General features: G+C 39.9%; 1 protein-coding gene across 1 annotated transcript; it reads right to left on the bottom strand.

Annotated features, from left to right (window-relative positions):
* Nucleotides 1-1,927: 1,927 nt before the first annotated feature.
* rnd3a (Rho family GTPase 3a) lies at nucleotides 1,928-12,425 on the bottom strand. The gene is made up of 5 exons (XM_016274537.1): nucleotides 12,120-12,425; nucleotides 11,881-11,968; nucleotides 5,617-5,726; nucleotides 4,207-4,341; nucleotides 1,928-3,868 (listed from the first exon to the last, which is right to left on the bottom strand). The coding sequence occupies exons 1-5, from the start codon at nucleotides 12,267-12,269 to the stop codon at nucleotides 3,620-3,622; spliced, it is 732 nt and encodes a 243-aa protein (XP_016130023.1). The 5' UTR covers nucleotides 12,270-12,425; the 3' UTR covers nucleotides 1,928-3,619.
* Between the last annotated feature and the right edge of the window lie 6 nt (nucleotides 12,426-12,431).

Raw genomic sequence — 12,431 nt, 5'->3', positions numbered from 1 at the left:
CGTTGTGCGTGCGTGCCCCCTCAAAAATCATGAGTGCATGACCCCCTGGTTCAAGTCATTTTAGTTTGACTTAAACTTATTTTATTTCAGTTAGTTGTCAAGGAAGAAAATCTAATTTACAAGGTTTTTAAGTTAAAGTTTTTCTTATCATATTTATATCATATATATATACTTTATATTAACGAAAATGTTTACTTTTAACAATAACAAATTAAATTATATAATTACAAATGTCATTGTTAAAATGATAAAAAATAAAGTCATATATAATTAAAAAATGTGCAACATATGATATTATAGGTTAATTATATGATTTTTAAACAAAATATAATTTTCATTTAAATATAAGAACACATTTAAATTATAAATAGCAACTTTAAAAATAGGCCTGTGTTATCATTCATAATGTTTTGTGTGAATTTATTCCATGTTTCTGCGTGTGATATATGAGCTATCATGTGTAAAGGAAACACTATTAATGTGTGTTCCAGTCAGACGCTGCTGCAATGAATCACTTTCACTCTGCGTTGTCTCAGCGTAACAACAAATCACTTTCACAACTCGCACAATTAATCAGGGCCACAGTGTGTGTTTGTAATTGTCTGGATTTATCTCTGCCATAGCTGTCTGTCAGAAGCGAAAATATCCCGATGCTCTTGACAGTAAAAAGTGTGTGTGTTTAGTCTGCATTCACACGAAGACAAGTTGACGGCGAGGAGAAAACTGTGAAAATTTCGGCCTTGACTGAAGCTTGTCGATGTGGTATCTCTATACATCAACCCCAGCTTTCATATTCAGTTGAATAGTGTTCGCATATAGTCTATTTGATGCCACATTTGTCTCAGGAAAGCCACACTGAATGCTTTAAATTGCATAAATGCATAAAGAACAAGGTAAAGCACTCCTCTTTGCATCAGTGTGACATACGCAATACAAAAATAAGATGAGCGAAATCATGGTCATATATTGGCTCAAAATTTGTCAAATGAAGCCAGACAGCTCTGAGCTGTAGGCCTGTGGGGTTTATGAATGGAGGCTCCGGAAAGGGCCGGGTGAAGGTCATCTGAAGGTCACATCCTTCCGCAGGGGGAAATGACCCGAAACCGCGTGAATGAATTTGAGGAACACACAGGAAGAGATCCGACGCCCAAGGCAAAGTCACACATACTCGGAATGTAATAAGGAATGAGTCATTAGGAATGAGACGATGAATCTCAACTGCATGAAATATATCTGCCGGCTTTATGAATATCATATATTTCTAAAAATTTTATTAAAAAAAAATATGCAAATGGAAAAGAGGAAAAGATTTCATATCAAAAAGATCCATTTTCATTTTATTTTTTCATTTATTTTTAAGGGAAAATATATATAATTCAATAAATATTATGGCAACATCAACAAAAACAGACATGGACTCCAACACACAGAAGGCATTAAAAAAATTACAGACATCCTACATTAGGAAACATTTTGTTTTTTAACAGCACCTACACATTTCTCAACATTTACACACACCAAAACTGTTTAATACTGCCTATGTGAAAACAAATTTTGTGACACAGTCGAGGAAATTCTCTCTGACCCAATAAAAACGAATGTAAAAAAGACCGATTTTGTTTGTTTTGCGCAAGTTTTAACGAAAAGTGCAACTACAAACATGCAGCAAAAGAGACTTTGCAGCTAGCTTCGAACTTCTGAAGAGTATGTTTTGAGAAACTTTTAGCACTACAAAAGTGAGACGCATTTTTTTCCCCATGGCTCTGCAAGGCAATATACTGAGTCGCAACAAATGTTTTTTTGTTTTGAAAGAGAAAGAATGTGCATTAGTCATTTTTCTCAATCCTCTCACATGTGTTCAGAAGCAGACTGCATAGTTTAGTATAGAGAGGAGAGAATGTTTTTTGAAAACCTTTTTTTTTTTTTTCCTGGACTGGGCAGACAGAAGTGCAGATTTAATGTGACCTTGAATTTGATTGTTTATTTATTATTTCAACAATTGTGCTTAAACAAAATTTCACAGATGTCAGAAAAGGCACAAATGTTCATGTAACATTTGACTGATAAAGACGATTTACAATGAAAAGCTAGTTTTGTGCTATTTTAATAGTGTTAAACAATTATTTGTTATGGCAATAGTGATGTTATTCTTATGCAGCATTCACACTGACAGAAATTAAAATCGCTGCATGTCACCAACTCATTATACTATTGGTTTTGATTATCAGTTGTCCAAAAATGTACTGGTTGTTTAATAAGTTTATCTAGTTTAACTAAAAAATTTTTTTTTATGAAATATGTTACATTCATGATATTTTAGCAGTAGTGCTTAAATTAGCACGCTAACAGTGTACTGTGCTTTAGCTGTTAGCCTGTTACTGCTACAGCAAGACATCTTTGGCCATTATGTTGCATCTTGCATGTTTTAAAAAAAAAAATTTTTATAAGAGTCCCACCCTAAGTATTGTTCCAGATTTGCATAAAGTTGAACTCTAAGCAGTCTGGCCTCAAATCACCAACCCTCATTGCAAATGAATGACTTCCAGATGCTTTGTCACTGCAAATGGCTGTCAGTGTGAATGCCCCTTAAGAGATAAACCGAATGCAAATTAATACTAAATGATCAGGTCAATTCTCAAAGGTCGTATTTGCACTTCCATATACCTGGTCTATAAAGACAAGCGGAACCATGTTCTTACAGAACCGTGAAAGAAATTCTCATTGATCCAACAAAAGCCCTCAAATACACATCCATCATGCACTTCAGAAATTTAAACATTGAGTCATCCGACTTGAAAACCTTCCAGTTCTTTGGTTTTTCTTTTTTCTGAATCCTAATGAACCGTAATGTGATTATGAGGAGTTCTACAGAAAACGGTGCAAGTTTAAATATACCAGCGGCGTATCCATGGTGACAGTTTTAGCTGAGCTTAGCAGAAAACGAAAACCACGCACACACACTAACTCGTGCTCTTGGTCTACAGAAAGAACAAAACAGATCGAGGAGGATCGAAGGAGGAAGTGATCCATAGCCACAATGATACACTCTCGTTTCATATCCTCATTTAGCTGTACAGACTCGAAAAGAAAGAAGCGAGAGTTGTCTTTATCCGAAATTTCAACATTTTGGAAGTCATCTTCCCCATCGCTGTTCCACCGTGCGACTGTTAATACCAACTGAAACGTGCATCTTTTAAAAATAACTGCGAGCCAAAGCTCAGCGGAACTCTGGACTCAATGGTTATGTGATTCTACTTCCTCCTTCCTTTCCTGCAGGAGAAGCTTCCAGAAGGAATCCTCCAGAGAGGAAACAGCTTCACGTCCAGGAGCAGGAAGGAAGACCTCCCATTGGCCGAGAGGGTGGTGACATCCTCCTGCTGAGTGGATAAGTTTAGGAGAGGTGGTTGGGGCCGTAATATGGGTTTACGTCCGCAAGCTTGTCAAGTTCTGGCAACAAGAATTGGAAACCCTCAAACTGGAGAGACCTTCAGGGACATCGAGCAAACATTCCCGCTCTCCACATTTGCTTTGTCTTTGGAGGCAATTCCAGATCTTTCTTGCTTCCACAGTCCACCCTCACCGTTTCCCAGAATGAATCTTTCCCCCTGAACGCCTTGCATTACATTACTGTGCAACTCTTTGCTTTGTCTTTGCGTAGGTCTGTTGCGACGGCAGCTAGGTCTGGTCGACTGGGCATATGCGAGATGCGTTTGGTGGAGCGTGACGATTTGTTTCGCTTGATGTTTTTGTTGTTCTTATTTACGCAAGCCAATGTTGCCACATGGAAAATGTCACGCACGCTGTTTTCTGACTGCACTGCGGAGCATTCGATGTAAGGTGCGGATATCTGCTTAGCCATAGCTGAACCCTAAAAGAGAAAGAGAGGATAATGAGTTTTGATATGAAACAAAACCAACAATTAGCATTAAAATCACGATTTGCGGTTTAATTGTTATGATTACCACTTACAATTTCATCATAATTAAGTTTAGCTTTGTGCTCAGGATGATTTTGCTCTTTATCACTCAGACATTTAATGCAAGGATTAAATTAGTAACCTAAACCATTGCAAAGTTGCCAAACTGCCCTTGCCGATAAACGTAATTACTGGTAAAGTAATAAGATGGGTGTTAGATATCAAGCCAAAGTTGAGTGTCTCACTGGCATCCAACCAAATTTCAAAAGCAGTTTTTGAGAACCGCTCACCTGATCATATGACACTGGTGTCTGTCTGTGATTGGACAGCTCCACTAAAGTCGTGAGGTCCGTTCTAAGGTCTGACTTGCATCCAACGAGCAGCATCTTTGTGTTGGGACAAAATTCCTGGATCTCCCCTTTCCACTGTGAGAGAAGGAGACAAAACCAAAAGGGAAAGATTAAACCAATTGGCCTTGATCCATCACTGTCTGAGAGAGGACAAAAGACAAGAACAAGTGTTTCCTGTTCCAGTTCTCTAAGCAGATCATATTCCATCCCATCCCTTTTTTGTTTTTTTCACGAGCACAAAAGTATTACTCTTCCTTGCTACAGGTAAGGGACATGCTTCCTGCTAGGATAAAGCTTGCACTGTAATGACGGCTTTTCAGGGTGTGTGCATCTTCCCAACAATGCTACAGGTGATCTGCATTCCTGTTCTTCCCAAACAAAGCATTTTATGTGTCGGTGTGGTATTAAATCACCAGATTTAATCTGGCGGGAGAAAGGCAGGTACAACACAGTCATACGATTGTTCACACAGGAACACAGACACCCTACATTCCCATGATCTTTCTGTGCTCACTTCTGGCTCCCAAAGGCCTCAAAGTCCCGGTAGACTACACTAGCTTATTCCACTAGGTACCCACGTGTAGCCTGATCATATTTCCGATTCTGTGACCTAGATCTCAACCATTTTAAGACAAACCACCCGGCTGAACTTCCACTCACATGGTCTAGTTAATGCCAGCATAATACTATCAAACCAGGGGCCCACCCTAACTGAGTGAAACGGAGCCACAGGCCATTCCAGACACCTGACCCCAGACTGAAAGTCTACAAGAATATATCCAACCCTGCTGAACAAAGGACGACTTTATTGGGATGCAACAAAGAGTGGGCAGATCACAAAGGATTTGTAGAAGTATTTCTCTGAATTACAGGCAAGGCATTTAAAAGACAATTAGACTGTCAGGAACCAGAGAGGTCAAGCCTACAGTTTGATATCCAAGAAACTCCCAAAATTTAGTGCACCACACCCGTATTCTGCCACAGATGTTAGCTGTTAAGACATTTTTAAAACATTTCCATCATCAAAAACTGTAACATGAAGGTATCTCCAATCAAGATTCTCAGGTCATTTTGGAGCCCTGTTTTGGATTGGTTGATGGGAATGTTGTTCAAGACTCCAATCCCAGTCCGATAATCTGATTGGTTGATGGAATGTTCTTCAAAACCCCAACCCCAGTCATAAATCTACTTGGTTGATAGAGATGTTCTTCAAGACCCCAACTCCAATCCTAACATCTGATTGTTTGATAGGACTATTATTCCAGGAACAACAGTGGATGTTAATCAAATAATTAGTTTTACTTGTTTAAGTGTGTTGAATCAGTTATTACAGATTGGGAAAATGTTCACCTTCTTTAGGACGCTGTCCAGGGTCTCTGGTCGGCTGATGTCAAAGCATATGATGACGGCATCGGAGTCTGGATACGAAAGCGGCCTGACGTTGTCATAATACGGGGAGCCTGTAACACAAAAAGGTGGATTGGTCAGGAAGAACAAAGTTCACTTGAACATTAGCATGCACAAAGAACTAGACAAGGATAGTGGATCTGTCTGGAGGGCCATCAATATATTACTTAACCTCATTTAACTTTCACTTGGCGAAACTGTACAGACAGCAATTTGAAAGCACTCATGAATTTTAAACCACTGAAGCCCCTTTTCAGACATACTAAACATGAAACATTTACACATAAATGCACACTTTTGCTTTCAGAAGGAATAAAGCTTTTAAATAGGTTTTTATTTATATAAAAAAAATCTCAGCACACTGAACACTTCCAATTCTCTGTCACTGGTGCAATGCTAAATAATAATTTACACAAGCACAAGATAATTCTTCAAATCCCTTACTCAAATAAAAATACTGATGCTTGCCTTAGCAAACACTGCTAATAACTAGACCCTTGCCAGATGTAGCATTTCCCTTCTGGCTAAAACTTTGGAGATGTTTTTCTTTGTGAGGACGGTACAGTCCAGGATTTACTCTGACAGAACGAAGCATTCCCGCCCACCGCTAACTCTGCCAGACACGGTATGTACAATCCACACAGGACAAACACATTTATAATGTGCCAGATTCCAGGACAGAGGGGGTGTTTATGAGAGAGAGAGAGAGAGAGAGAGAGGGAAGGGAGGGTTCTTTAGTTTGACAGAATGATAATTCCCAGTGCCAGAAGTTAAGTAGAAAAATGTGAAGTTGAAAACACATGCAGCCGCAGGACTTTCAGCTCATGTTCCAACCACAGTTACAGGCCAAAAAACGAACAACTCGGACAACGACGTTTTACTGTTTCACATCAGACGTGATAGATTTTTTTTATGGTTAATCATTTAGTTTCTAATTTGTAATGTCAATTAGTAACTACATCTGTATGTTGATCTAATTATGAAACTTATTTTAAATTTAGAGCATTTGAATGAAGTTTGTTATTTTAGTGTTTATTTTGTTGTTGCTGCTGTTTTTTTTTTTTTTTTAGTGTGGCCTTCTGCCTTTTTGGAGAGACACACAACATATGCCCACACACACGCATAAATGAATATACACACTCTCTATGGCAACCCCTACCCCACCACACAGTTTTCTCTCTAAACAGCTCGCTAAACATATTATTCTGTTTCTCTGTCACCAATACCAAACCCTGCTGTTTGTGTGTGTTTGTACAGTATTTGTTTAAGTAATAGCTAACTGGAGTGACATACACACACACACTTGTGGAACACCATAGATATCACAACACACACACACCACATTCCATAGTGTGTGTGTGTGTGTGTGTGTGTAGGATACTGACAGGTGATGGATTCCCCAAGTGTTCAAATGGTTCTCTAAACATGTGGTGACCATGTAAATGCACACACACACAGTTAAGAATTCTTGGCCATTGGTGTTTTTGGATTTGATCCCTCAATGTCTTCCTAATCTACATCAAAACAAAGCAAAAAACAGACAGAATTCTCTGCAAAGTACATTTATGCTAAAGCTAAGCTATGCTATGAAATCCCTTTATGCCAATTCATGTTTTGAAAAACTGCTAACACGCCATTACAAACTTTTACAAAAAGGTCTTTTAGAACTCCACATCAGTACATGAGTGCCTGAATTTAATTTCCTCCTTGACTAACAAGGTAAGCATGATTTCAGAGAACATAACGGTTCACATGGCGCTTTTTCCCTGGCGGCCCACCGCACAATAGCTGCTTTGTGGAGTACGAGAGCAAACCCTTCCTCACAGGAATGTGAGGCATGCAGGCCCAAATCGTTGAGGTTAGAAATATGATCCGGCTGGCAATAGTTGACCAGCTTTAAGGAGTGGGTCTGAGAGAGCCTGTCCCAGCAGGAGCCCATTGAAATGATCCCGGGAACATTTTGTTTTCGGGGGTCAGCTGATAATGAGGTCTCCCCTTGCTGATAATAGTCAAGGGTTGGATTAAGGAGGTTGGATAGCAATGTCTTAGTTCAGGACTTTGAAGTGACATGCAATAGTTGAATGATAATTATTTACAAAATAATTGAATAATTTGAATGTACAAACAAGATTAAGAAGTCATGTATTGGCAAACACTTTACATAGATTGATTTATCATTTAACTTATAAAAAGAAACTAGACATATTGCAAAGAAGAGTGGTACTTTTCCTCTGTGCAAAACTTGGCCATGGAAGTGTTATCTTATTGGCCAAAGTCCAAAGAGCCCACCCATAAATCTCTAATATATTCTACTAGTAGTGATTCCTGACCATAAATGGCCACTTTTGAAGATCCAATCAAATTTCAAGCCACACATTTCATTATTTCCCCATTCACTAGCTTGTTTCAGTTTAAAATACATCACATTGTAGGGTTTAAAGCATTACTTTTCTGTGAGGAAATATCTGTTCCAGCTTTCAGCCCACAACCTCAGCAATCTGATCAAGAAGTCTGATAGACATTTCAGCTGCAAACAAGTGACATCTTAGAAGGTCATCCTATCAAACTTGCCAATTCAAAGACACCATCCAATCGAACTATATCATGACAGCATATCCATCACCAGCCCTAGGGGAGCAAGGAGATAGGACGCTTGAGGAACAATGGACTGAATTTGGCGCTATAATTATCCGGAACGATATGCTTATTGTAAAACGTACAACTCACAAAGGAACAAAAAGATCCCAAAGCAGAGTGTGCATATATTGATTGATCATGGTCTGAATGGTGGATAAGGAACCTTTTGAGACAGGCATGTCAAGATCCTGGCTTCACATCTGCAGGGGGTTTCTGGTCAATAAGTGTCTGGAAGAGTGGAGCTGGGGGAAGGGGTACGATTCCATGGAGGATCGGCTATTAGGGAATATACACACACATGCTCATGGCAATCGAAAAGATCAGAGAGCATGCAGGCTCTTGTCTCCGGTAGGGTCTTATCCTGACACTTGGCCTCTTGTGTATCACATAACACACAATACATGCACATACACACTTGGGTTTCAGATTTAGAAGGACTTACTAAGCCCTAGAATCAATATACACGAGAAAAGCCTAATGAAACATTCATGCAGCAGAATGGCAACGGCACTTTGACATTGGAATAATGACCAAAGTTTTTCATTGGCATGAGTGGGAATCATTCTAACAAATGCAACAATGGGCAACAGTCCTAAAAAAGATGTTACGCAAGACTTGAGCTCAATCAAAAGTAAAACAAACAAAACAATTGTATTCCCCTCTTTTGTATCAGACACAAAGAGTCTTGATCGTACCCTTTTGGAAGCAAACTGTTTAAATTCCAAATGGTACGCATGTACTCTACTGCATCAATGGGTTCCATGGCCGATCAGTGACGAATGCTGCCAGCTGAATGGTGAATTGGGTCGTGACTCAACAGCTGATTGGTGGACAATGACAGGAGCAGCCAGCCTCTTGGTTGATGGGGGTGGCAGCTGTTGCAAATAAAGCAGCACAAAGAAGAAATGCCAAGAAACTATCAATTCGGGCAATTCTGGGAGCAACCCCTGGACTGTTCAGAAACACTTGAGGCAAAGAATTTAAGATTGTTCAAGGGCAAATAACCAAGGTTTCCTAGTTCGCATGTCTCTTTCTCTCATTATCTGGAATGTGCTCAGGTGTGTTCTGAACTTGTTAAATCCTAGACTTAGGCATTTGAGAGGAAAGACCGCATACACACCGGGGAGACCTTGGAGCCTGGCTCTGACACAATAACTTACACTGTAATGAACAGCAGGCTGGAAGCCCACAGCCAGACACAAGCAACTAACTACATATCCAACCGCCAGCATCAGACGGGCGGTCCTGCCCGCAGACACCCACTGCAGACATCTGTCAGCCGAACACACTCCTGTACCTACATCATGAACCAAACTGAACCACTGTGCATTGAATTATCATCAGATATAGCTCTAGTTTGAGTCTGAAATAGTTCTAGATTGAGGAAATGATTCTGGATTTAAGCAATAACTCTAGATTTAGCACTTCCCTGTTGAAAAATCCAGCATATGCTGGTTAGATATGTTCTGAAGCCTGGCTGCAGGTTTGAGCTGGTTTAAGCTGGTCCTTAGCTGGTCATCGGCTGGTTTAAGCTGGTCCTTAGCTGGTCATGAGCTGGTCATGTGCCATGCTTCAAAACATACCTAACCAGCATGTGCCTGGTTTTTTTCAACAGGGTTGGCTCAATTTAGGCAAGTACTTCCAGACTCTGATTCAGGAAATTAATCCAGATTGAGCACATGACTCCAAATGTTGGAATTTTCTTTCAGGATTATAGCACCACCTCTAGTTTTAGGGAACAGCTAAAAAATGTAACACCTGGATTTATGATATAGGTTCACATTTAGGACGATTCATATTCAGAAAAGTCTATATTGAGAAAATGGGAGATTTTACTCTACATTAGCTCAGTTCTCTAGATCTAGGACTGATTCTACAATGCAGAAAAAAAAATAGCAAATGTCCTTTTTTGGCAATGTCTGGATTGGTGCTGGTCTAGCTAATGTACCAGCATGGCCATGCTGTTCACAAGCATCAAGTTTTGCTGGTTAAGCTAGTTAAGAAGCCTAGACCTCCAGAATACCAGCATTTGAAACCAACATAAGCTAGTGACCAGATGTGCTAGCCTTTTAGCAGGTCAGGATCCAGATTGAGAATTTAAGAAATTACTTTAGATTTGCAAACCCTGCTGAAAATACCAGCTTAGCTGATTTGGTGTTGGTCTAACTGGCCAGGCTGCAAAACATAGCTGGTAAAGTTGATCAAACATCATACCCTAGCTTGATGGCTTAACATATAATGGTGAAGGAAATATTTAGCACACAGCTTTAGATTTCAGACCACACACAGTACCAAACAACCCAAACCCCCAGGTTCAGGTCTGAAGGCAGTTTACCCCAGATCATAGCTAAGCTCCAAACAGGCCACAGTCTAAAGCAGTCTGTCATGCTGGATGCTTTACAGGGCCTGTGATTACCTCCAGACAGCAGGTCTGATCTCTCCTGAGTGATCCGAGAGTGAACTCTGGAAACATACCAATACCCTACATTCAGACAGAGTGAGCCAAGACCCCACTCTCATTTGCCTGTGTGGTCACGGCTGTTTGGTTTTGTTAAACGTGTGAATTGCAGCACGGCCCCAGCTGTGGCAACAGTTTCAGTTTCATTTGTTTATCCAAAACATCACTTACAGCAACGTTCCCTGTGATGCCATCCTAACATTCCTTTAAAGTGAGGTGTCCGTGGATCATATTCCACAGATGGGTGGAGTGTGTGAGAGTGTATTAGCAGGGTGGGTGGGGGTGTGTGTGTGTGTGTGTGTGTGTGTGTGTGTGTGTCTGTGTGATTAAACGCTTGGCAGGCTCTCGTACTGACTCAACAACCGAGAATCGCTCAACCGCTCAGAAAATGAAAGAAAAGCTATTAAACAAACCCAGATTTTCCTTCAGGCATAAACGTAAGCGCTAGCAATCACATCATTACCCTGCACAACACACTGATGCATCAAAATAATGAAATGTCCATTGGATTTATGAAGAATGACAACAAGTCTGGACATGTTTTGTACCAATAGCATGTAAATGAACTAAACTCACATAAAATATATTACATTAAGAGCAAAAATCACTGCATAGGTCAAACTCTAAATATATATAATTTGTAGCAAAGTCTGCATTTACTGACTTCATTGTATATTAACAGCCACAATGTTCACAACATTACACATTATATAGTGCATATAGTATATTTACTCTGCATATCAATTAAACTATTTATAGCTACTGAAGGGAGTCCCAAATTATTTTTTTGATCTCAAACACATTTTTATAATTGTATATTAACTTATACAACTCCAGCCAAAACTAAAGAAGCTAAAGTTCAGCATTAATACAATGATATGGGAAAATACATATAGCAGTATAGACCAAGCTTAACATGCAGCACTCAGTTTTATAAGATATGTAACAAGGAGTACAAGTTATGGCTCTCTATCCAGCCCCAAAGGGTAATAGAAATGTTGAAGACCCCATACTATATATTTAGTGTATACGCAATAGATTTGAACTACAAAAAGCAATTAAAACTAAAAGATACAGATGCATGTAGTACAAATACATAATTTGAGACTCACCTGAGGTGTCCCACAGGCTGAGCTCTATTCTTTGCTGGTCAATCTCAAAACTTGCTGTGTAATTCTCAAACACAGTGGGTACGTAATTCTAAGAAAAAGACACATGAAAGACAATTGCAAATATTACTGAACAGGTCTATTTTAAGAGATTAAAATGTAAAAATGAATGTACATGCTACAGAACTAAAGCCTATATCATAAAGCGCAGTTGCGCACCCACTGGGTTTTACGCATCTCACCTCTGGGAAACAGTCCTTGGCAAAAACGTGGAGCAGAGCGGTTTTCCCACACTGACTGTCCCCCACGACCACGATCTTACATTTGAGGCTCTGACTCGGATCCATACCGGGCTGAAGGGACAGTTTCTGTATAGATCTTCTCTCCTTCATTGATTGTCTTTACGCGCAAGTCCGCGGAGGCGCACAACGGAGACGACGCGCACAAACGCACAGCTTTCTTTAATCACTCTGGAAAGGGTGCGGATTCCCTCTGCCCGTGTCCTGTCCTGTCCTGCTCTCTCTCTCTCTCTCTCTCTCTCTCTCTCTCTCTCT

Source organism: Sinocyclocheilus grahami, unplaced genomic scaffold (assembly GCF_001515645.1).
Source record: "Sinocyclocheilus grahami isolate Dianchi unplaced genomic scaffold, SAMN03320097.WGS_v1.1 scaffold87.1, whole genome shotgun sequence".
In the NCBI taxonomy this organism is placed as follows: domain Eukaryota; kingdom Metazoa; phylum Chordata; class Actinopteri; order Cypriniformes; family Cyprinidae; genus Sinocyclocheilus; species Sinocyclocheilus grahami.
The sequence above is the reverse complement of the archived record's forward strand: the minus strand, read 5'-3'. Positions and strand labels throughout refer to the sequence as shown.